At 37.8% G+C, this 25,876-nt stretch overlaps 1 protein-coding gene across 1 annotated transcript; it reads right to left on the bottom strand.

The window, feature by feature from the left end:
• Window positions 1-6,208: 6,208 nt before the first annotated feature.
• LOC128644103 (E3 ubiquitin/ISG15 ligase TRIM25-like) lies at window positions 6,209-8,986 on the bottom strand. The gene has a single exon (XM_053696819.1). The coding sequence runs from the start codon at window positions 8,984-8,986 to the stop codon at window positions 7,202-7,204; it is 1,785 nt and encodes a 594-aa protein (XP_053552794.1). The 3' UTR covers window positions 6,209-7,201.
• Between the last annotated feature and the right edge of the window lie 16,890 nt (window positions 8,987-25,876).

Here is a 25,876-nt window from a genome sequence, read left to right as displayed (position 1 = left end):
AAATGACATCTGGTATACTGGTATATATAATGTAAATTACATCTGGTATACTGGTATACATAATATAAATGGCATCTGGTATACTGGTATATATAATGTAAATAAATCTGGTATATGGTATATATAATGTAAATAACATCTGGTATACTGGTATATATAATGTAAATAACATCTGGTATACTGGTATATATAATATAAATGTCATCTGGTATATTGGTATATATAATGTAAATTACATTGGTATATACTGGTATATATAATATAAATGACATCTGGTATACTGGTATATATATGTAAATGACATCTGGTATACTGGTATATATAATGTAAATAACATCTGGTACACTGGTATATATAATGTAAATAACATCTGGTATACTGGTATATATATTGTAAATGGCATCTGGTATACTGGTATACATAATATAAATGACATCTGGTATACTGAAATATATAATGTAAATGAATCTGGTATACTGGTATAGATAATATAAATGACATCTGGTATACTGGTATATATATATATTGTAAATTACATCTGGTATACTAGTATATATAATGTAAATGACATCTGGGTATACTGATATACATAATATATATGATATACATAATATAAATGACATTATACTAGTATATCATGTAAATGACATCTGGTATACTGGTATATATAATGTAAATAACATCTGGTATACTGGTATACATAATATAAATGACATCTGTATACTGGTATATATAATGTAAATGACATCTGGTATACTGGTATATATAATGTAAATGACATCTGGTATACTGGTATACATAATATAAATGACATCTGGTATACTGGTATATATAATGTAAATGACATCTGGTATACTGGTATAGATAATATAAATGTCATCTGGTATACTGGTATATATAATGTAAATAACATCTGTTATACTGGTATATATAATGTAAATTACATCTGGTATACTAGTATACATAATATAAATGACATCTGGTATACTGGTATATATAATGTAAATGACATCTGGTATACTGGTATACATAATATAAATGACATCTGGTATACTGGTATATATAATGTAAATCACATCTGGTATACTGGTATATATAATGTAAGTAACATCTGGTATACTGGTATATATAATGCAAATTACATCTGGTATACTGGTATACATAATATAAATGACATCTGGTATACTGGGTATATATAATGTAAATAACATCTGGAATACTGGTATATATAATTTAAATGTCATCTGGTATACTGGTATATATAATGTAAATGACATCTGGTATACTGGTATAATATAATGTAAATAACATCTGGTATACTGGTATATATAATGTAAATAACATTGGTATACTGGTATATATAATATAAATGTCATCTGGTATACTGGTATATATAATAAATGACATCTGGTATTACTGGTATATATAATGTAAATGACATCTGGTATTCTGGTATATATAATGTAAATTACATCTGGTATACTGGTATATATAATGTAAATTACATCTGGTATACTGGTATACATAATATAAATGACATCTGGTATACTGGTATATATAATGTAAATGACATCTGGTATACTGGTATATATAATGTAAATGACATCTGGTATACTGGTATACATAATATAAATGACATCTGGTATACTGGTATATATAATGTAAATAACATCTGGTATACTGGTATATATAATGTAAATAACATCTGGTATACTGGTATATATAATTTAAATAACATCTGGTATACTGGTATATATAATGTAAATTACATCAGGTATACTGGTATACATAATATAAATGACATCTGCTATACTGGTATATATCATGTAAATAACATCTGGTATACTGGTATATATAATGTAAATAACATCTGGTATACTGGTATATATAATTTAAATAACATCTGGTATACTGGTATATATAATGTAAATTACATCAGGTATACTGGTATACATAATATAAATGACATCTGGTATACTGGTATATATAATGTAAATAACATCTGGTATACTGGTATATATAATGTAAATAACATCTGTATACTGGTATATATAATGTAAATGTCATCTGGTATATTGGTATACATAACATAAATGACATCTGGTATACTGGTATACATAATATAAATGACATCTGGTATACTGGTATATATAATGTAAATAACATCTGGTATACTGGTATATATAATGTAAATGACATCTGGTATAATGGTATACATAATATAAATGGCATCTGGTATACTGGTATATATAATGTAAATAACATCTGGTATACTGGTATATATATTGTAAATGTCATCTGGTATACTGGTATATATAATGTAAAAAAACATCTGGTATACTGTTGTATATAATGTAAATGTCATCTGGTATACTGGTATACATAACATAAATGACATCTGGTATACTGGTATACATAATATAAATGACATCTGGTATACTGGTATATATAATGTAAATAACATCTGGTATACTGGTATATATAATGGAAATGACATCTGGTATACTGGTATATATAATCTAAATAACATCTGGTATACTGGTATATATAATGTAAATGACATCTGGTATACTGGTATATATAATGTAAATAACATATGGTATACTGGTATATATACATGTAAAATGTTATCTGGTATACTGGTATATATAATGTAAATAACATCTGGTATACTTGTATATATAATGTAAATGTCATCTGGTATACTGGTATACATAACATAAATGACATCTGGTATACTGGTATACATAATATAAATTACATCTGGTATACTGGTATATATAATGTAAATAACATCTGGTATACTGGTATATATAATGTAAATTACATCTGGTATAATGGTATACATAATATAAATGGCATCTGGTATACTGGTATATAATATAAATGACATCTGGTATACTGGTATATATAATGTAAATTACATCTGGTATACTGGTATACATAATATAAATGGCATCTGGTATACTGGTATATATAATGTAAATAACATCTGGTATACTGGTATATATAATGTAAATAACATCTGGTATACTGGTATATATAATGTAAATAACATCTGGTATACTGGTATATATAATATAAATGTCATCTGGTATATTGGTATATATAATGTAAATTACATCTGGTATACTGGTATATATAATATAAATGACATCTGGTATACTGGTATATATAATGTAAATGACATCTGGTATACTGGTATATATAATGTAAATAACATCTGGTACACTGGTATATATAATGTAAATAACATCTGGTATACTGGTATATATATTGTAAATGTCATTTGGTATTCTGGTATATATAATGTAAATGACATCTGGTATACTTGTATATATAATGTAAATAACATCTGGTATACTGGTATATATAATGTAAATAACATCTGGTATACTGGTATATATAATATAAATGTCATCTGGTATACTGGTATATATAATGTAAATTACATCTGGTATACTGGTATATATAATATAAATGACATCTGGTATACTGGTATATATAATGTAAATGACATCTGGTATACTGGTATATATAATATAAATTACATCTGCTATACGGGTATATAGAATGTAAATGACATCTGGTATACTGGTATATATAATATAAATGACATCTGGTATACTGGTATATATAATGTAAATAACATCTGGTATACTGGTATATATAATGTAAATTACATCTGGTATACTGGTATACATTATATAAATGACATCTGGTATACTGGTATATAATATAAATGACATCTGGTATACTGGTATATATAATGTAAATTACATCTGGTATACTGGTATACATAATATAAATGACATCTGGTATACTGGTATATATAATGTAAATAACATCTGGTATACTAGTATATATAATGTAAATAACATCTGGTATACTGGTATATATAATTTAAATAACATCTGGTATACTGGTATATATAATGTAAATTACATCTGGTATACTGGTATATATAATATAAATGTCATCTGGTATACTGGTATATATAATATAAATGACATCTGGTATACTGGTATATATAATGTAAATTACATCTGGTATACTGGTATATATAATATAAATGACATCTGGTATACTGGTATATATAATGTAAATGACATCTGGTATACTGGTATATATAATGTAAATAACATCTGGTATACTGGTATATTTAATGTAAATAACATCTGGTATACTGGTATATATATTGTAAATGTCATTTGGTATACTGGTATATATAATGTAAATGACATCTGGTATACTGGTATATATAATGTAAATAACATCTGGTATACTGGTATATATAAAGTAAATAACATCTGGTATACTGGTATATATAATATAAATGTCATCTGGTATACTGGTATATATAATATAAATGACATCTGGTATACTGGTATATATAATGTAAATGGCATCTGGTATACTGGTATATATAATATAAATTACATCTGGTATACTGGTATATAGAATGTAAATGACATCTGGTATACTGGTATATATAATGTAAATTACATCTGGTATACTGGTATACATAATATAAATTACATCTGGTATACTGGTATAGATAATATAAATGACATCTGGTATACTGGTATATATAATGTAAATTACATCTGGTATACTGGTATACATAATATAAATGACATCTGGTATACTGGTATATATAATGTAAATAACATCTGGTATACTGGTATATATAATGTAAATAACATCTGGTATACTGGTATATATAATTTAAATAACATCTGGTATACTGGTATATATAATGTAAATTACATCTGGTATACTGGTATACATAATATAAATTACATCTGGTATACTGGAATATATAATGTAAATAACATCTGGTATGGTATACTGGTATATATAATGTAAATTACATCTGGTATACTGGTATATATAATGTAAATAACATCTGGTATACTGGTGTATATAATGTAAATAACATCTGGTATACTGGTATATATAATGTAAATAACATCTGGTATACTGGTATATATAATTTAAATAACATCTGGTATACTGGTATATATAATGTAAATTACATCTGGTATACTGGTATACATAATATAAATGACATCTGGTATACTGGAATATATAATGTAAATAACATCTGTTATGGTATACTGGTATATATAATGTAAATTACATCTGGTATACTGGTATATATAATGTAAATAACATCTGGCATACTGGTATATATAATGTAAATAACATCTGGTATACTGGTATATATAATGTAAATAACATCTGGTATACTGGTATATATAATGTAAATAACATCTGGTATACTGGTATATATAATATAAATGAAACAATACAAGTTAAGGCAAAATAGACAAAAATACAAAACATAAACAAGTGTGGCTTTACATATGTAGAAGAGAACACTTTTCTGAGTCAATATCCTATGTTTGCCTCATGTACACAAGAAGTGGAACCTCTAACTTATTCTTTCATAAGAATTATAAAGTAGCCTCTTAAATTTAATAATATAACAATGTATTATATAACCAAGAAGCATTTAATGCTATTACCAAGAATAGATGTTAAGAAGAAGCTTAAGGGGACAGTTTTACACCCCTAACGAGTACATATTAGTATGGAAGTTGCAATAGTGTTATATAAGGATTTCTAAAAAGATGAACCACTTTCTAACTAGTAGTAGTACACATTATGTCAGTAGTTGAGGTCAGGGGTAGAACTGCTGGCAACAAGAACTTAAATATATATAAGGGGAAATAGTCAACTAAGGTGTTGCTAGGGTTAAGCAAAAATACATTCCTGCTATAATGTAAAAGCCCACCACCATTCTCTCTTTATTATTATTATTTATTTTGTTCCCCTTTTTCCTTTACCTCTCTCACATTTTCCTTTCCAACTGATAAAACTAACAATAAAATATAACAGCAGGAGAGGTTATTTCACGGAGGAACCTCACTTGTAAGTACATAGGATACATGCATTTGAAATGGATTAGATGGCAACAGCATGGAAGGGGGAGAAAGAGGAAAACTCTCCTAACAGTCTGCTAACGTGCAGAGGGCTGTGTTATGGTTATCAGCTGTCTAACTTGCCTTTAGTTACCTAAGTGTAAATGTATTAGTGAGAAAAGACAATAAGGAATAAATACTTCACAAAGGCTATCAATGCAGCAAGGAAATGCAATTCTGTGGGCCAAGTGAGACAACTGCTTGAAAGTAACTTGCATTGCTGAACTCTAGCACTAGTAATGGTTAAAAGCCTCCAGCTGTAAGGAATATATAACAATACAGTTTAAAACATGACAAGAGGATAATCATTAGTGATAGAAAACCTATAATACTCTCTTCACCCCATAAGCACAAAGGAAAGAACCAGCAATATCAACTAAATTTGCTTTCATAAGTGGGTGAAAGAGACATCCAGGGAGATAATCAAACGTTATTGACTAGAGTCCAATCTAATGTTTAGTGTCTCTGTTCAGATAGCTAGTGAAGGCGGCTACCATCTTAGAGGAAACTGCATATCTGGCCCCAGTCAGGATGTAAAATACTAATTGCCCAACTCCGGTCTTTACCAAAGTCCAATGGTTTGCTTTGGAGGTGCTCCGATGCGGTTGGTAGCTCATTAGGACAATTGAGGAGCTCTCAATCCAAAGATCTTCGGAAAAATGGACTGCGGGGAGAATTAAGGTAAGTATTCCAGGCAAGGTGTCCTTCCTCTGTCTGCCCTTTAGTGATAATGTCAGCGCCAAGCTCAACTGTTTAGACCTCTTGTCTAGTTCCTGATCAAATGGTGCAATCACAGCTCCAGTGAGTATCACAGGGGTTCCAGAGACTGCACCTGGCAACAGCCCTTGCGAGGGAGGCCCTGCAATAAATACAAGCTCGTCCGAAAAGGGATCCAATAAGCTAGGTAGAAGCAACCCTCTTGGAAGATCTTGAGCAGGGTTAGAAAGGGCAGTAATGGATAGTAAGGGCTCACAGGAACAGCAAAGATGTAACTCCTTAGTTAATGCACCATGGTGGTTCTCCAGGAGATTGCAGATATCAGCCAGCAACACCTCCACAAGACTCGACATATTGTAAGGAAGGTTCAACACATGAAATTTAAAGCAATGTACCAGGTAGGGAAGGGGGTAACGCAGTGACAGACAAGATAGCACTGCTACACTCACTGGGTTCAGGTACATTCCCACAGGCCATTATTTTCATGATCAATATATCTAGCTTATGATTCTCACCCAGGCACCATCACCCCACACATAGAACACAGCATGAAGAGGCTCAGTGAAGGTGCAAGTGAAAGTGTATAAGTGTCTGATCGGGTCACACAGCTCATAAAAGGTCAGACACCCAGCCTCATAGTCCAGCAGTATTCCTACTCTGTCACATGATAGAGGATGTACTGATGTGGGCATTTTCCTATGTCTCACTGACAGACCATTACGCCATCCACATAAACACCAGGACATATTATTAAATCCTATAGACAGCCATCCTCCCCTCCTCATACTGGGATAACACACCCCTACACTCCAGTCCCCTGACTGACTGGTCTGCACTTCCCAGTAATGTCGTCCTGAGGAAAAACTCTTGGTGCCTAATACCTGCGGACCAATTGTAAATCTTTCTGGTGATTCTGGTCTCTGCTGATCTATACGTGACCAAGATACAGTTCTCAGGTCATCTGACACAGTAACAGTATTAGCAGCTGTGTTTGTATCCAGAAATAAGTCTGATGTCACCTTTACATGGAGACCTGCCTTTTCATTTACTGCAGTCACACTAGTAGCTAAATTTCTGCATAAGCTCCTGGTGTCTATAAATCTCTCTCTTGTTTCTGGTTGCTGTTGGTTTATATCTGAACAGGATACCATATTTGGACCGCTTGATACATTCTCATTATTAGCAGCTGTGTTTACATCCAGTAATTCTTCTGATGTCACCTGCACATATAGCTGTCTCATTACATCAGTCACAATATCAGCTAACGCGCTGTATAAGGTCTCTAAAATTAGACCCTCATCCAAATCACTCCCAGCAGGGACCTGTTTATCATCTGTCTGTGTGACCTCAGTATCTCCCTTCTCAGCACCACAAAAATCATCTCTGTGTGATTCCTGTTCTTGTAGGACAGTTAATGGGTCAGTCATGTTGCACAGCTCCTCAATGTGACAAATCTTCCTGGTCAGCTCACCCTTCTCTTTTTCCAGCTGCTGGATAAGCTCAGAAACAGTGAGTAAAACCTGCTCCTCCTTTTGGGTGATCTCACTCAGGGCTTGCTTCTCTAGATCTTCCAGATGTTTCTTAATTTCCTTAATCAGGGCAGTGAGTCGCTTTGTTAAACCAGCTACTTTTTCTTGAACCCCATTGCTGTGTAACTGCTGACTCTGGATGCTTTTCTCAGCCTCCTCTCTCTTTGTGGTCAGTTTCTGCAGAACATCTCTCAGTTTCTCTTTCTTCTTCTCAGAAGCCTCATTCAGCAGCTCCACCTGGTGTCCCCTGTGCTCTCCGGCCAGGGAGCAGGTCACACAGATACAGGCAGCATCCTCAGTGCAGTAATATTCCAGCAGCTTCTTGTGTTTGGGGCATTTTCTGTTACCCCAGGAAGTGGTGGGTTCAGTTAAGATGTGTTCCTCAGACTTGCTGTGTACCCTCAGGTGGGCATCACACAGAGAAGCCTCACACAGCAGACACGATTTAACAGCAGGTACAGGAGAATGAACACAGTAAGTGCACAAGATCCCAGTTTCATTTTGTTCTGGCTGTGTGGAATGTAAATGCCTCACTATGTTACACAGTGTTATATTTATCTGTAGCTCAGGTCTGTTACTGAAACTCTTTCTGCAGTCAGGACAGCTATAAACCCCAGACCCCTCCTGGGTACCCAGCACACTCTCAATATAGTCCAGGCAGAAGTTATGGCCACAGATGAGAGTTACAGGATCTGTATAAATGCTCCGGCAAATTTGGCAGGTGAGCTCCTCTCTCAGATCAGCAGACGCCATGTTTGTATCCAGCAGCAGGAAATGAAACTGAAAGTCTTCTTGTAAAGCACAAGGGGGAGTGAAGTTTTCACTTCCCTGTGAGGTTCTGACCACTGGTTGGGTCATGTGAATAATTAGTGCTCACATAGAGCTAGATTACAAGTAATGCACAAAAGTCTTCATTTACTTCAAAAGCACTTCTATTTTTCAGCTCATATTAGAAGACAAAACTAATATTTTATTGCTGGAATTGTAGTCTATTGCACACACTTTTATCTGGATGTCAGATAGCTCAGGTGTGTTACGTTCTGCACATAATAGACTTCTATGGAGGCTTCCTGGAAAACCTCATGTTGGCTCTTGCTCAAGTACTAAGCCAAAGATGCTCTAAATCTCAGCTCAAGTAGTGGAGTTCTTTACTTAGATATATACTAGAGATGTTCATTCATCTTTGGACCAATACAAAGCCATCCTAATTTATGCTATTGCTGATTTGGTGAGACTGCTCTATTGCTGCATTTCTTATGAGTGAAGCAGTTCAGAAATAGCACTATGGAAGACACCCCAGGCTAGCGATCGTAAGGGCAGGGTGTCCCTGTGATAGAATGTCTGTTAGTGATCAGTACAAGGTCTCCATAACAAGAGATACATGTTGTCACTGAATTACCTAAATGAGGGTCTGTCCAGTAGTAGCAGTCAAGTATAGCTGTTACTAAGTATACAATCATCACAGTGATTGTATACTTCAGAGCAGCCTAGATACTGGCATGCTGCAATGCATGCTGGTATCAGGCTTTGTAGGCAATCACTGGCTGTTTTAGGAGAAGTCTAATAATACCCAGTAAATTGCCTCCATAGTGATGTGATCACTTGCACAGCCATAATAGAATATATAAAATATGACCCCTTATTAATAATTTCCAAGTAGGTTAGCCCTTGTTTTAAAGACTTCCATACGGTGTCCAATATTTGAAGCCAAGTAATTTAAAGTCATATATTCGTTTTTGTTTTCATATTTTCTGGATTTTGCAAGCAAGCAGCCTATTTTAGATTATATAGGCCTTCCTTCCCCAAATATTAGAGTAGCCTAGGGATTTAGAACCAGGCCAATGTGTACATTTGGGTACTGCTGTACTCAGGAAGGGCATGCCATGATGGTACTAATTTGAGTCTGGCAGCTTCTAAAGTAAATGAATATGGCAAAATTGTAGGACATGAAACTAAAATGGGTAAAGCACTGAAATGTCATCTTATAATTGCCCAAAAACTAGGGTAAGTTTACATTGGGGGTACTGCTGTACTCAGTGGGAGAATGCCATCATGATACTGATTTGAGTCTCTGGGCTACAATTGAACTCCAAATGAGACATGTGCCACGTAAATTAATCTGGCAAAATGATAGGTCAGGAATCTGATATTGGCAGCACTGAAATGCCACCCTATAAATGCCCAAGAACCAAGTCAAGGTGTACATTGCGGGTACCTCCATGATGGTACTGATTTGAGCCTGGGAGCTTCTGAAAAACTCCAGACATGGGCCCAATAAAATGAATCTAACAAAATTGCAGGTCAGGAACCTGAAAAGAGAAGCACTGAAATGCCATCCTATAATTGGCCAAAAAACAGGTGTACATTGGGGGTACCTCTGTTCAAGGGGGAACCTGACATGATGGTTCTGAAGAACTCCAGATTGGACATGGGCTTAGTAAATAAATCTGGCAAAATTGCAGGTTTTGGAGCACTGAAATGTCATCCTATAAGAGCCAAAGAACCAGGTCAAGGTGTTCATTGGGGTGGAGCCTTAAATTGCAAATACATCATGTTTGTAAAATTCACAACTAAAATGTAATTTGTCTTTCAAAAAAAAAACCCATTAAAAAACACTTCCACTAGGTTCATCAGCTATTAATGGTGTAATGACAACATGGATAAACAAACTAATATATGTAGTAGTGATTATTAACTTGCTGTTCTTTTTCCTTTATTATCTGAATTGTCGGAAAGTATCATGGCGGCTGGAGCACTTCCTCTCTGCCCTGTGCATGATGGCTGCTAGAGTACTTCCTTCCTATTTTATTATTTAAACCTTTACATGTAATATCTTTGATGGTTGTAAGAATATATATAACCAACCTGTCTCCATCTTGTATCTATTCCTCCATCTTGTATCTATTTAGTCATTCTGAACTAATAATGACCTGATGTTATGCGAAAACTTAGTTTCCTGACATCTGCTACTACAGAAATATATAACCAACCTGCCTCCATCTTGTATCTATTCCTCCATCTTGTATCTATTTAGTCATTCTGAACTAATAATGACCTGATGTTATGCGAAAACTTAGTTTCCTGACATCTGCTACTACAGAAATACATATTTTTCTGGTTGCTAAGCGTAACTACTGCTAGCATAAACATAGTCTCACCACATACTGTCTTATCTCTGTACCAAGGACAAAACTCTATTATTTCTTGTCTTTCACATAAACAATCTTATGTCTGAAACTTTGCAAATTTCCACTGATTATGTTGCAATAAGGGGACGTGTATGAAGCCCCTCTGTGTCAATCTACAATGTATGTTATGTATACTATATAACCGCAGCACTGTTTATAATAAACAGAGCAGACTTAGGGGCTGAATTATCAAGGGCCGAACGGCCCCTGATGCCCCTGTTTCTGCGCGAGCCTTAAGACCGCTGCTCCTTAACTGGTCCGCCGCCTCTGAGAGGCGGAGAGTAATCAACCTGATCGAATACGATCGGGTTAATTTACACCCCCTGCAGGGGGTGGCATTGCACAAGCAGTTCACTATAACTGCTTGTGCAATGCTAAATCAGCGATGTCTGGCAGACATGATACGCTACAGTGTATCATGTCCGCCAGGCATTGTTAAATCGGCCCCTTAGACTGTATTCTGTGTGCGTGTCTGCTTTTGCTCTCTAAGGCCTTGTATGTTGAAATACTCAGTTCCATGAAGTGCAGAATACTGATCAGTGACATGTTGTACCCAGCCTCAGGGGTGACCTCTAACACTGGTGCAAGGAGATTATTTCCTGACTCTGCTGTCCTTTCCTGATTCTGCTGCCCTGTCCTGAGTCTGCTGTCCTGCCTTGACGCTGCTATCCTGTCCTGACTTTGCTGCCCTGACCTGACTCTGCTGTCCTGCCCTGACTCTGCTGTCCTGCCCTGACTCTGCTGTCCTGTCCTGACACTGCTGTCCTTTCCTGACTCTACTGTCCTGTCCTGACTCTGCTGTCCTTTCCTGAGTCTTCTATCCTATACTGACTCTGCTGCCCTGTTCTGACTTTGCTGTTAGGATGTACATATGCTTATATCCTGAGCTTCTGACTTACTTTTGTAGATCCTGGTTTACTAGAAAGCTGTATATATGTAACCTGGTAATTAAGTTTTGTTTGTTCTGACCTCTGAGCCTGCCTTGGACTTTATCTTTTAAACTGTTTACTTTAATTGCTTGTGCAGTTACACACAGCCAGAGAAAAATCCTTATTTGCCATTACTTCAATGCAATTTGCATCTTTGGGGCCGATTTATTAAGTGTCGAACAGACATGATCCGCTGTAGCAGAACATGTCAACCCAACATCGCTGAATGCCGACAGCGTACACTGTCGGCATTTAGCATTGCACAAGCAGTTCTGGTGAACTGCTTGTGCAATGCCGCCCCCTGCAGATTCACCGCCGCTAGCAGAATCGGTCGCTAACAGGGGGTGTCAATCAACCCGATCGTATCCGATCGGGCTGATTGCTATTTGCCGCTTCAGAGGGGGTGTATGAGTAAAGGGGCAGCGGTCTTCAGACCGCTGCTTTTAACTCCTGTTTCCGGCGAGCCTGAAGGTTTGTGCGGAAACAGCTGCATTAGGCAACATTCGGCTGATAATAAATTGGCCCCTATGTGTTGATTGCCAATTCAATCAAACCCTTATTATTACACTTGTACTGCCTTGGACTTTATCTAATAAACAGTTTTGCAACTAGACCTGTGGATATGCTTATTTTCTAATACTCATTTAATTATTTGTATCCTTGATTTGATTGGTCGATTCAGTCAAACCTTTACTATAGCGCCTCATACTGACTGGGACTTTGTCTGATAAACTGTTTGCTTTAATTGCTTGTGCAGTTACCACGTGATCTGTGAATATCCTTATTTGCTTTTATTTCTATTTGTTTTTGCGTTCTGCCAATTCAGCTAAACCCTTTAATGATACACCTAAATAAATATTTCTGCTGCACCTGGTGTTTGTTCCATGTCACTAGTGCTCCCAGCCTTAATTAGAATTGTTACAGTGATGTCATGATAGTACTTATTTGTGTTATTTCAATTAAACATAGGCCCAGTAAATTAATCTGAAATGAGCAGCATGCAGTGTGCCAGATATTCTCTCTCAGGTAGGTACTTTATGCCCCTACTGAGTATAAATACCCTTACACTGCTGACACACCTGGCAATATTCCAAACCAGGAATCATGATCTTTTCTTTGCTTCAGCAATTTATAGTCCCTCTCACATATCCCAAATACCTTACACGCTGTACATACCCTAACAACTGCATCTACCCTACACGCTGTACATATCCTAATAACTGCATCTACCCTACACGCTGTACATATACCCTAATAACTGCATCTACCCTACACGCTGTACATATCCTAATAACTGCATCTACCCTACACGCTGTACATACCCTAATAACTGCATCTACCCTACACGCTGTACATATCCTAATAACTGCATCTACCCTACACGCTGTACATATCCTAATAACTGCATCTACCCTACACGCTGTACATATACCCTAATAACTGCATCTACCCTACACGCTGTACATACCCTAATAACTGCATCTACCCTACACGCTGTACATACCCTAATAACTGCATCTACCCTACACGCTGTACATACCCTAATAACTGCATCTACCCTACACGCTGTACATACCCTAATAACTGCATCTACCCTACACGCTGTACATACTCTAATAACTGCATCTACCCTACATGCTGTACATACCCTAATAACTGCATCTACCCTACACGCTGTACATACCCTAATAACTGCATCTACCCTACACTCTGTACATACCCTAATAACTGCATCTACCCTACACGCTGTACATACCCTAATAACTGCATCTACCCTACACGCTGTACATACCCTAACAACTGCATCTACCCTACACGCTGTACATACCCTAATAACTGCATCTACCCTACACGCTGTACATACCCTAATAACTGCATCTACCCTACAAGCTGTACATACCCTAATAACTGCATCTACCCTACACACTGTACATACCCTAACAACTGCATCTACCCTACACGCTGTGCATATCCTAATAACTGCATCTACCCTACACGCTGTACATACCCTAATAACTGCATCTACCCTACACGCTGTACATATCCTAATAACTGCATCTACCCTACACACTGTACATACCCTAATAACTGCATCTACCCTACATGCTGTACATACCCTAATAACTGCATCTACCCTAAACAATGTACATACCCTAATAACTGCATCTACCCTACACGCTGTACATACCCTAATAACTGCATCTACCCTAAAAGCTATACATACCCTAATAACTGCATCTACCCTAAAAGCTATACATACCCTAATAACCGCATCTACCCTACACGCTGTACATACCCTAATAACTGCATCTACCCTACACGCTGTACATACCCTAATAACTGCATCTACCCTACACGCTGTATATACCCTAATAACTGCATCTACCCTACACGCTGTACATACCCTAATAACTGCATCTACCCTACACGCTGTAATACCCTAATAACTGCATCTACCCTACACGCTGTACATACCCTAATAACTGCATCTACCCTACACGCTGTACATACCCTAATAACTGCATCTACCCTACACGCTGTACATACCCTAATAACTGCATCTACCCTACACGCTGTACATACCCTAATAACTGCATCTACCCTACACGCTGTACATACCCTAATAACTGCATCTACCCTACACGCTGTACATACCCTAATAACTGCATCTACCCTACACGCTGTACATACCCTAATAACTGCATCTACCCTACACGCTGTACATACCCTGATAACTGCATCTACCCTACACACTATACATACCCTAATAACTGCATCTACCCTACACGCTGTACATACCCTAATAACTGCATCTACCCTACACGCTGTACATACCCTTATAACTGCATCTACCCTACACGCTGTACATACCCTAATAACTGTATCTACCCTACACGCTGTAATACCCTAACAACTGCATCTACCCTACACGCTGTACATACCCTAATAACTGCATCTACCCTACACGCTGTACATACCCTAATAACTGCATCTACCCTACACGCTGTAATACCCTAATAACTGCATCTACCCTACACGCTGTACATACCCTAATAACTGCATCTACCCTACACGCTGTACATACCCTAATAACTACATCTACCCTACACGCTGTACATACCCTAATAACTACATCTACCCTACACGCTGTACATACCCTAATAACTGCATCTACCCTACACGCTGTACATACCCTAATAACTGCATCTACCCTACACGCTGTACATACCCTAATAACTGCATCTACCCTACACACTGTACATACCCTAATAACTGCATCTACCCTACACACTGTACATACCCTAATAACTACATCTATCCTACACACTGTACATACCCTAATAACTGCATCTACCCTACACGCTGTACATACCCTAATAACTGCATCTACCCTCCACATTGTACATACCCTAATAACTGCATCTACCCTACACGCTGTACATACCCTAATAACTGCATCTACCCTACACGCTGTACATACCCTAATAACTGCATCTACCCTACACGCTGTACATACCCTAATAACTGCATCTACCCTACAAGCTGTAATACCCTAACAAATGCATCTACCCTACAAGCTGTAATACCCTAACAACTGCATCTACCCTACATGCTGTACATATCCTAACAACTGCATCTACCCTACACACTGTACATACCCTAACAACTGCATCTACCCTACACGCTGTACATACCCTAACAACTGCATCTACCCTACACGCTGTACATACCCTAATAACTGCATCTATCCTACACGCTGTACATACCCTAATAACTGCATCTACCCTACAAGCTGTACATACCCTAATAACTGCATCTACCCTACACGCTGTAATACCCTAACAACTGCATCTACCCTACACAATGTACATACCCTAACAACTGCATCTACCCTACACGCTGTACATAACCTAATAGCTGCATCTACCCTACACGCTGTACATACCCTAATAACTGCATCTACCCTACACGCTGTACATACCCTAATAACTGCATCTACCCTACAAGCTGTACAAACCCTAATAACTGCATCTACCCTACACGCTGTACATAACCTAATAGCTGCATCTACCCTACACGCTGTACATACCCTAATAACTGCATCTACCCTACACGCTGTACATACCCTAATTACTGCATCTAAAAAATATGAAGAAAGAGAAGCACGCTCTAAGTTTAATCCGTTTGGTAGATATCAATAATCAAAACTCCCTTCCCTGGGTATTACTCACAGGATCGTTCTGTATGATATGCGCATCGGTTGTATACAACCATGAAGTTTGTTCCTCAGATCACCTCCTTCTTTGACGTCTGGAGAGCCTGTCCAACCAGAGAGGTTGTTACACTTTCCCACGGCAGTCCACAATCCAGCATGAAAGGGATACCACTCGAGTGTTTAGAGTATAACACGTTTATTGTGATATATAAAATATAAAAACATTCAAATCTATGTCTCTCAGCTCACCCAATAGGTGCCCACAACATATGAGCCCTGGTAGCCTCCCTGAGACAATGAATATTAAAATAGAACTTCTCTACGTACGTTTCGTTTCTGTGCCAGAAACTTTTTCAAGAGTATGTTCATTAACCAGATATGCTCCTTATATATCCCTTTACTTGCACAGGTGTCCTGATTTAACATTAATTAAGTTAACCCTGCATACATTTGATGTTGTTGTAAATTTATATTTTCAAATATTTTGTTATTCTTATATACCTCTAGTTAACCTTATATATTTATTAGTGGACCACTTACTATAATAATTAACTTAATCACAGTAATAAAAACTGTATACACTTGAAACAACAAAATTATAAAACTTTAACTTTAGGTTAAAATCTTTAAATGATTAAAATCTTTTGCTGTAGTCAGAATCAAACGCACTTCTATTCTGTTGTGAGTCCATTATCCTAACCATTTGGCTGCGGCCATCCTTATACATTATTGGTGCATCTATGCAGTGATAAATGTTATTTTTTTAAAAACATAGTATAAACTTATACATGCAGATACACAAACACTACATAGTATACACTTATACATACAGATACACAGCCACTACATAGTATACACTTATACATGCAGCATACACTTATACATGCAGACACACACACACTACATAGCATACACTTATACATGCAGACACACACACACTACATAGCATACACTTATACATGCAGATACACACACACTACATAGCATACACTTATACATGCAGACACACACACACTACATAGCATACACTTATACATGCAGATACACACACACTACATAGCATACACTTATACATGCAGCATACACTTATACATGCAGACACACACACACTACATAGCATACACTTATACATGCAGACACACACACACTACATAGCATACACTTACACATGCAGATACAGACACACTACATAGCATACACTTATACATGCAGCATACACTTACACATGCAGACACACACACACTACATAGCATACACTTATACATGCAGCATACACTTATACATGCAGCATACACTTATACATGCAGATACACACACACTACATAGCATACACTTATACATGCAGCATACACTTATACATGCAGCATACACTTATACATGCAGCATACACTTATACATGCAGCATACACTTATACATGCAGACACACACACACTACATAGCATACACTTATACATGCAGACACACACACACTACATAGCATACACTTATACATGCAGATACACACACACTACATAGCATACACTTATACATGCAGACACACACACACTACATAGCATACACTTATACATACAGATACACAGCCACTACATAGTATACACTTATACATGCAGCATACACTTATACATGCAGACACACACACACTACATAGTATACACTTATACATGCAGATACACACACACACTACATAGTATACACTTATACATGCAGATACACAAACACTACATAGTATACACTTATACATGCAGATACACAAACACTACATAGTATACACTTATACATGGAGCATACACTTATACATGCAGATACACAAACACTACATAGTATACACTTATACATGCAGACACACACACACTACATAGCATACACTTATACATGCAGCATACACTTATACATGCAGATACACACACATTACATAGCATACACTTATACATGCAGATACACAAACACTACATAGTATACACTTATACATGCAGATACACAAACACTACATAGTATACACTTATACATGCAGATACACAGCCACTACATAGTATACACTTATACATGCAGCATACACTTATACATGCAGACACACACACACTACATAGCATACACTTATACATGCAGCATACACTTATACATGCAGATACACACACACTACATAGCATACACTTATACATGCAGATACACACACACTACATAGCATACACTTATACATGCAGATACACACACACTACATAGCATACACTTATACATGCAGATACACACACACTACATAGCATACACTTATACATGCAGATACACACACACTACATAGCATACACTTATACATGCAGCATACACTTATACATGCAGATACACACACACTACATAGCATACACTTATACATGCAGATACACACACACTACATAGCATACACTTATACATGCAGATACACACACACTACATAGTATACACTTATACATGCAGATACACAGACACTACATAGTATACACTTATACATGCAGACACACACACACTACATAGCATACACTTATACATGCAGATACACACTTATACATGCAGATACACACACTACATAGCTTACATTTATACATGCAGACACACACACTACATAGCATAAACTTATACATACAGATACACACACAGTTATGGATACAGATAGACACACACACTACATCACATATGGGTGTCTGTAATTCATTGTATGGGGTCCTGGGGTTGGCAAGCACCTAAGCTGGCAGTCTGCGGCTGCCACTGTTCGTTACCCTGGTATTAGCACTGCTCATTGTATAAAACTGAAGGCATGCTAGTATTATCACCAGGGGTTAGATATCATCACTACCAGAGGTAGGTTAGAGAGGTCACCATTACCTGAGGTCAGAGGGTATACAGCCTTCTTACTCCTGCTTAACCCACACACCATTCCTTTTCCACAGGGAATCTAACAGGTATCTAACCATGTGAGAGCAAAGCCAGCCCAATAGAATTAAAAAAAAAATAAAAAAAAAATTAATGCCTGGGGCAAATCGGGACAGATGGCTAGCAACCCGGGACAGGGGGATAGACCCCTAAAATCGGGACTGTCCCGCGAAAATCGGGACAGTTGGGGGGTATGCTATAGGGTGAGCTGAGAGACATAGATTTGAATGTTTTTATATTTTATATATCACAATAAACGTGTTATACTCTAAACACTCGAGTGGTATCCCTTTCATGCTGGATTGTGGACTGCCGTGGGAAAGTGTAACAACCTCTCTGGTTGGACAGGCTCTCCAGACGTCAAAGAAGGAGGTGATCTGAGGAACAAACTTCATGGTTGTATACAACCGATGCGCATATCATACAGAACGATCATGGGAGTAATACCCAGGAAAGGGGGTTTTGATTATTGATATCTACCAAACGGATTACACTTAGAGCGTGCTGCGCTTCTCTTTCTTCATATTTTTCAGCATTTTTTGTAAACGAGTCTTTGATGGGACTATGCTGAGAAGCTGCAACAGTAGACACGCTGAATAGTAGGGATATAGAGGACCTTCACGATTACCGGTTTTCCAACATTACACCTTTAATTAAAGGGACACACCTTTGAACATTTACGAATATTTACACTTTACAATATGCAAAGTTGAAAAACATTATTTGCAAATTAGTATTGTAAGATGTATATGTGAATACTATTTGTTGGCTCTGTATTTGCACTGGGAATTGAGTGGTAGCGCACTATTTGCCTTTTATCTTTAATAACTGCATCTACCCTACAAGCTGTACATACCCTAATAACTGCATCTACCCTACACACTGTACATACCCTAATAACTGCATCTACCCTACATGCTGTACATACCCTAATAACTGCATCTACCCTACACACTGTACATACCCTAATAACTGCATCTACCCTACACACTGTACATACCCTAATAACTGCATCTACCCTACACGCTGTACATACCCTAATAACTGCATCTACCCTACACGCTGTACATACCCTAATAACTGCATCTACCCTACATGCTGTACATACCCTAATAACTGCATCTACCCTACATGCTGTACATACCCTAATAACTGCATCTACCCTACACGCTGTACATACCCTAATAACTGCATCTACCCTACACGCTGTACATACCCTAATAAGTGCATCTACCCTACACGCTGTACATACCCTAATAACTGCATCTACCCTACAAGCTGTACATACCCTAATAACTGCATCTACCCTACACACTGTACAAACCCTAATAACTGCATCTACCCTACACTCTGTACATACCCTAATAACTGCATCTACCCTACATGCTGTACATACCCTAATAACTGCATCTACCCTACATGCTGTACATACCCTAATAACTGCATCTACCCTACATGCTGTACATACCCTAATAACTGCATCTACCCTACACGCTGTACATACCCTAATAACTGCATCTACCCTACAAGCTGTACATACCCTAATAACTGCATCTACCCTACACGCTGTACATACCCTAATAACTGCATCTACCCTTCAAGCTATACATACCCTAATAACTGCATGTACCCTACAAGCTATACATACCCTAATAACTGCATCTACCCTACACGCTGTACATATCCTAATAACTGCATCTACCCTACACGCTATACATATCCTAATAACTGCATCTACCCTACAAGCTGTACATACCCTAATAACTGCATCTACCCTACAAGTTGAAAAACATTATTTGCAAATTAGTATTGTAATAACTGCATCTACCCTACTTGCTGTACATACCCTAATAACTGCATCTACCCTACACGCTGTACATACCCTAATAACTGCATCTACCCTACACACTGTACAAACCCTAATAACTGCATCTACCCTACACGCTGTACATACCCTAATAACTGCATCTACCCTACACGCTGTACATACCCTAATAACTGCATCTACCCTACACGCTGTACATACCCTAATAACTGAATCTACCCTACAAGTTGAAAAAAATTATTTGCAAATTAGTATTGTAGTAACTGCATCTACCCTACTTGCTGTACATACCCTAATAACTGCATCTACCCTACAAGCTGTACATACCCTAATAACTGCATCTACCCTACACGCTGTACATACCCTAATAACTGCATCTACCATACAAGCTATACATACCCTAATAACTGCATGTACTCTACAAGCTATACATACCCTAATAACTGCATCTACCCTACTTGATGTACATACCCTAATAACTGCATCTACCCTACACACTGTACAAACCCTAATAACTGCATCTACCCTACACACTGTACATACCCTAATAACTGCATCTACCCTACATGCTGTACATACCCTAATAACTGCATCTACCCTACATGCTGTACATACCCTAATAACTGCATCTACCCTACATGCTGTACATACCCTAATAACTGCATCTACCCTACACGCTGTACATACCCTAATAACTGCATCTACCCTACAAGCTGTACATACCCTAATAACGGCATCTACCCTACACGCTGTACATACCCTAATAACTGCATCTACCCTTCAAGCTATACATACCCTAATAACTGCATGTACCCTACAAGCTATACATACCCTAATAACTGCATCTACCCTACACGCTGTACATATCCTAATAACTGCATCTACCCTACACGCTATACATATCCTAATAACTGCATCTACCCTACAAGCTGTACATACCCTAATAACTGCATCTACCCTACAAGTTGAAAAACATTATTTGCAAATTAGTATTGTAATAACTGCATCTACCCTACTTGCTGTACATACCCTAATAACTGCATCTACCCTACACGCTGTACATACCCTAATAACTGCATCTACCCTACACGCTGTACAAACACTAATAACTGCATCTACCCTACACGCTGTACATACCCTAATAACTGCATCTACCCTACACGCTGTACATACCCTAATAACTGCATCTACCCTACACGCTGTACATACCCTAATAACTGCATCTACCCTACACGCTGTACATACCCTAATAACTGCATCTACCCTACACGCTGTACATACCCTAATAACTGCATCTACCCTACACGCTGTACATACCCTAATAACTGCATCTACCCTACACGCTGTACATACCCTAATAACTGCATCTACCCTACACGCTGTACATACCCTAATAACTGCATCTACCCTACACGCTGATACATACCCTAATAACTGCATCTACCCTACAAGCTATACATACCCTAATAACTGCATCTACCCTACACGCTGTACATACCCTAATAACTGCATCTACCCTACACGCTGTACATACCCTAATAACTGCATCTACCCTACACGCTGTACATACCCTAATAACTGCATCTACCCTACACGCTGTACATACCCTAATAACTGCATCTACCCTACACGCTGTACTATACCCTAATAACTGCATCTACCCTACACGCTGTACATACCCTAATAACTGCATCTACCCTACACGCTGTATCATACCCTAATAACTGCATCTACCCTACACAGCTATACATACCCTAATAACTGCATCTACCCTACAAGCTGTACATACCCTAATAACTGCATCTACCCTACACGCTGTACATACCCTAATAACTGCATCTACCCTACAAGCTGTACATACCCTAATAACTGCATCTACCCTACACGCTGTACATACCCTAATAACTGCATCTACCCTACACGCTGTACATACCCTAATAACTGCATCTACCCTACAAGCTGTACATACCCTAATAACTGCATCTACCCTACAAGCTGTACATACCCTAATAACTGCATCTACCCTACATGCTATACATACCCTAATAACTGCATCTACCCTACAAGCTATACATACCCTAATAACTGCATCTACCCTACACGCTGTACATACCCTAATAACTGCATCTACCCTACAAGCTGTACATACCCTAATAACTGCATCTACCCTACACGCTGTACATACCCTAATAACTGCATCTACCCTACACGCTGTACATACCCTAATAACTGCATCTACCCTACACACTGTACATACCCTAATAACTGCATCTACCCTACACGCTGTACATACCCTAATAACTGCATCTACCCTACAAGCTGTACATACCCTAATAACTGCATCTACCCTACAAGCTGTACATACCCTAATAACTGCATCTACCCTACCAATGTAACCTATCCTGTACATGACCTACCCTAAAGCATATACCCTAAAACTGCATCTACCCTACAAGCTATACATACCCTAAACGATTACCCCTACAAGCTATACATCCTACCACTCCTACAAGCTGTTCATACCCTAACAACTGCATCTACCCTACACGCTGTACATACGCTAATAACTGCATCTACCCTACATGCTGTACATACCCTAATAACTGCATCTACCCTACAAGCTATACATACCCTAATAACTGCATCTACCCTACAAGCTGTACATACCCTAATAACTGCATGTACCCTACAAGCTATACATACCCTAATAACTGCATCTACCCTACACGCTGTAGATATCCTAATAACTGCATCTACCCTACACGCTGTACATACCCTAATAACTGCATCTACCCTACAAGTTGAAAAACATTATTTGCAAATTAGTATTGTAAGATGTATATGTGAATACTATTTGTTGGCTCTGTATTTGCACTGGGAATTGAGTGGTAGCGCACTATTTGCCTTTTATCTTTAATAACTGCATCTACCCTACACGCTGTACATACCCTAATAACAGCATCTACCCTACATGCTGTACATACCCTAATAACTGCATCTACCCTACACACTGTACATACCCTAATAACTGCATCTACCCTACACGCTGTACATACCCTAATAACTGCATCTACCCTACACACTGTACATACCCTAATAACTGCATCAACCCTACACACTGTACATACCCAAATAACTGCATCTACTCTACACGCTGTACATACCCTAATAACTGCATCTACTCTACACGCAGTACATACCCTAATAACTGCATCTACCCTACACGCTGTACAAACCCTAATAACTGCATCTACCCTACACACTGTACAAACCCTAATAACTGCATCTACCCTACACACTGTGCATACCCTAATAACTGCATCTACCCTACAAGCTGTACATACCCTAATAACTGCATCTACCCTACACGCTGTACATACCCTAATAACTGCATCTACCCTACAAGCTATACATACCCTAATAACTGCATGTACCCTACAAGCTATACATACCCTAATAACTGCATCTACCCTACTTGATGTACATACCCTAATAACTGCATCTACCCTACACGCTGTACATATCCTAATAACTGCATCTACCCTACACGCTGTACATATCCTAATAACTGCATCTACCCTACACACTGTACATACCCTAATAACTGCATCTACCCTACAAGCTATACATACCCTAATAACTGCATGTACCCTACAAGCTATACATACCCTAATAACTGCATCTACCCTACACGCTGTACATATCCTAATAACTGCATCTACCCTACATGCTGTACATACCCTAATAACTGCATATACCCTACATGCTGTACATACCCTAATAACTGCATCTACCCTACACAATGTACATACCCTAATAACTGCATCTACCCTACACACTGTACATACCCTAATAACTGCATCTACCCTACACGCTGTACATACCATAATAACTGAATCTACCCTATACACTGTACATACCCTAATAACTGCATCTACCCTACACACTGTACATACCCTAATAACTGCATCTACCCTACATGCTGTACATACCCTAATAACTGCATCTACCCTACAAGCTATACATACCCTTATAACTGCATCTACCCTACAAGCTGTACATACCCTAATATCTGAATCTACCCTACACGCTGTACATACCCTAATAACTGCATCTACCCTACACGCTGTACATACCCTAATAACTGCATCTACCCTACACGCTGTACATACCCTAATAACTTCATCTATCCTACACGTTGTACATAACCTAATAACTGCATCTACCCTACAAGCTATACATACCCTAATAACTGCATCTACCCTACAAGCTATATATACCCTAATAACTGCATCTACCCTACACGCTATACATACCCTAATAACTGCATCTACCCTACAAGCTATACATACCCTAATAACTGCATCTACCCTACAAGCTATATATACCCTAATAACTGCATCTACCCTACACGCTGTACATACCCTAATAACTGCATCTACCCTAAAAGCTGTACATACCCTAACAACTGCATCTACCCTACACGCTGTACATAACCTAATAACTGCATCTACCCTACACACTGTACATACCCTAATAACTGCATCTACCCTACATGCTGTACATACCCTAATAACTGCATC

This window comes from Bombina bombina, unplaced genomic scaffold (assembly GCF_027579735.1).
Source record: "Bombina bombina isolate aBomBom1 unplaced genomic scaffold, aBomBom1.pri scaffold_855, whole genome shotgun sequence".
In the NCBI taxonomy this organism is placed as follows: domain Eukaryota; kingdom Metazoa; phylum Chordata; class Amphibia; order Anura; family Bombinatoridae; genus Bombina; species Bombina bombina.
This window is presented reverse-complemented; position numbering and strand designations above follow the sequence as displayed.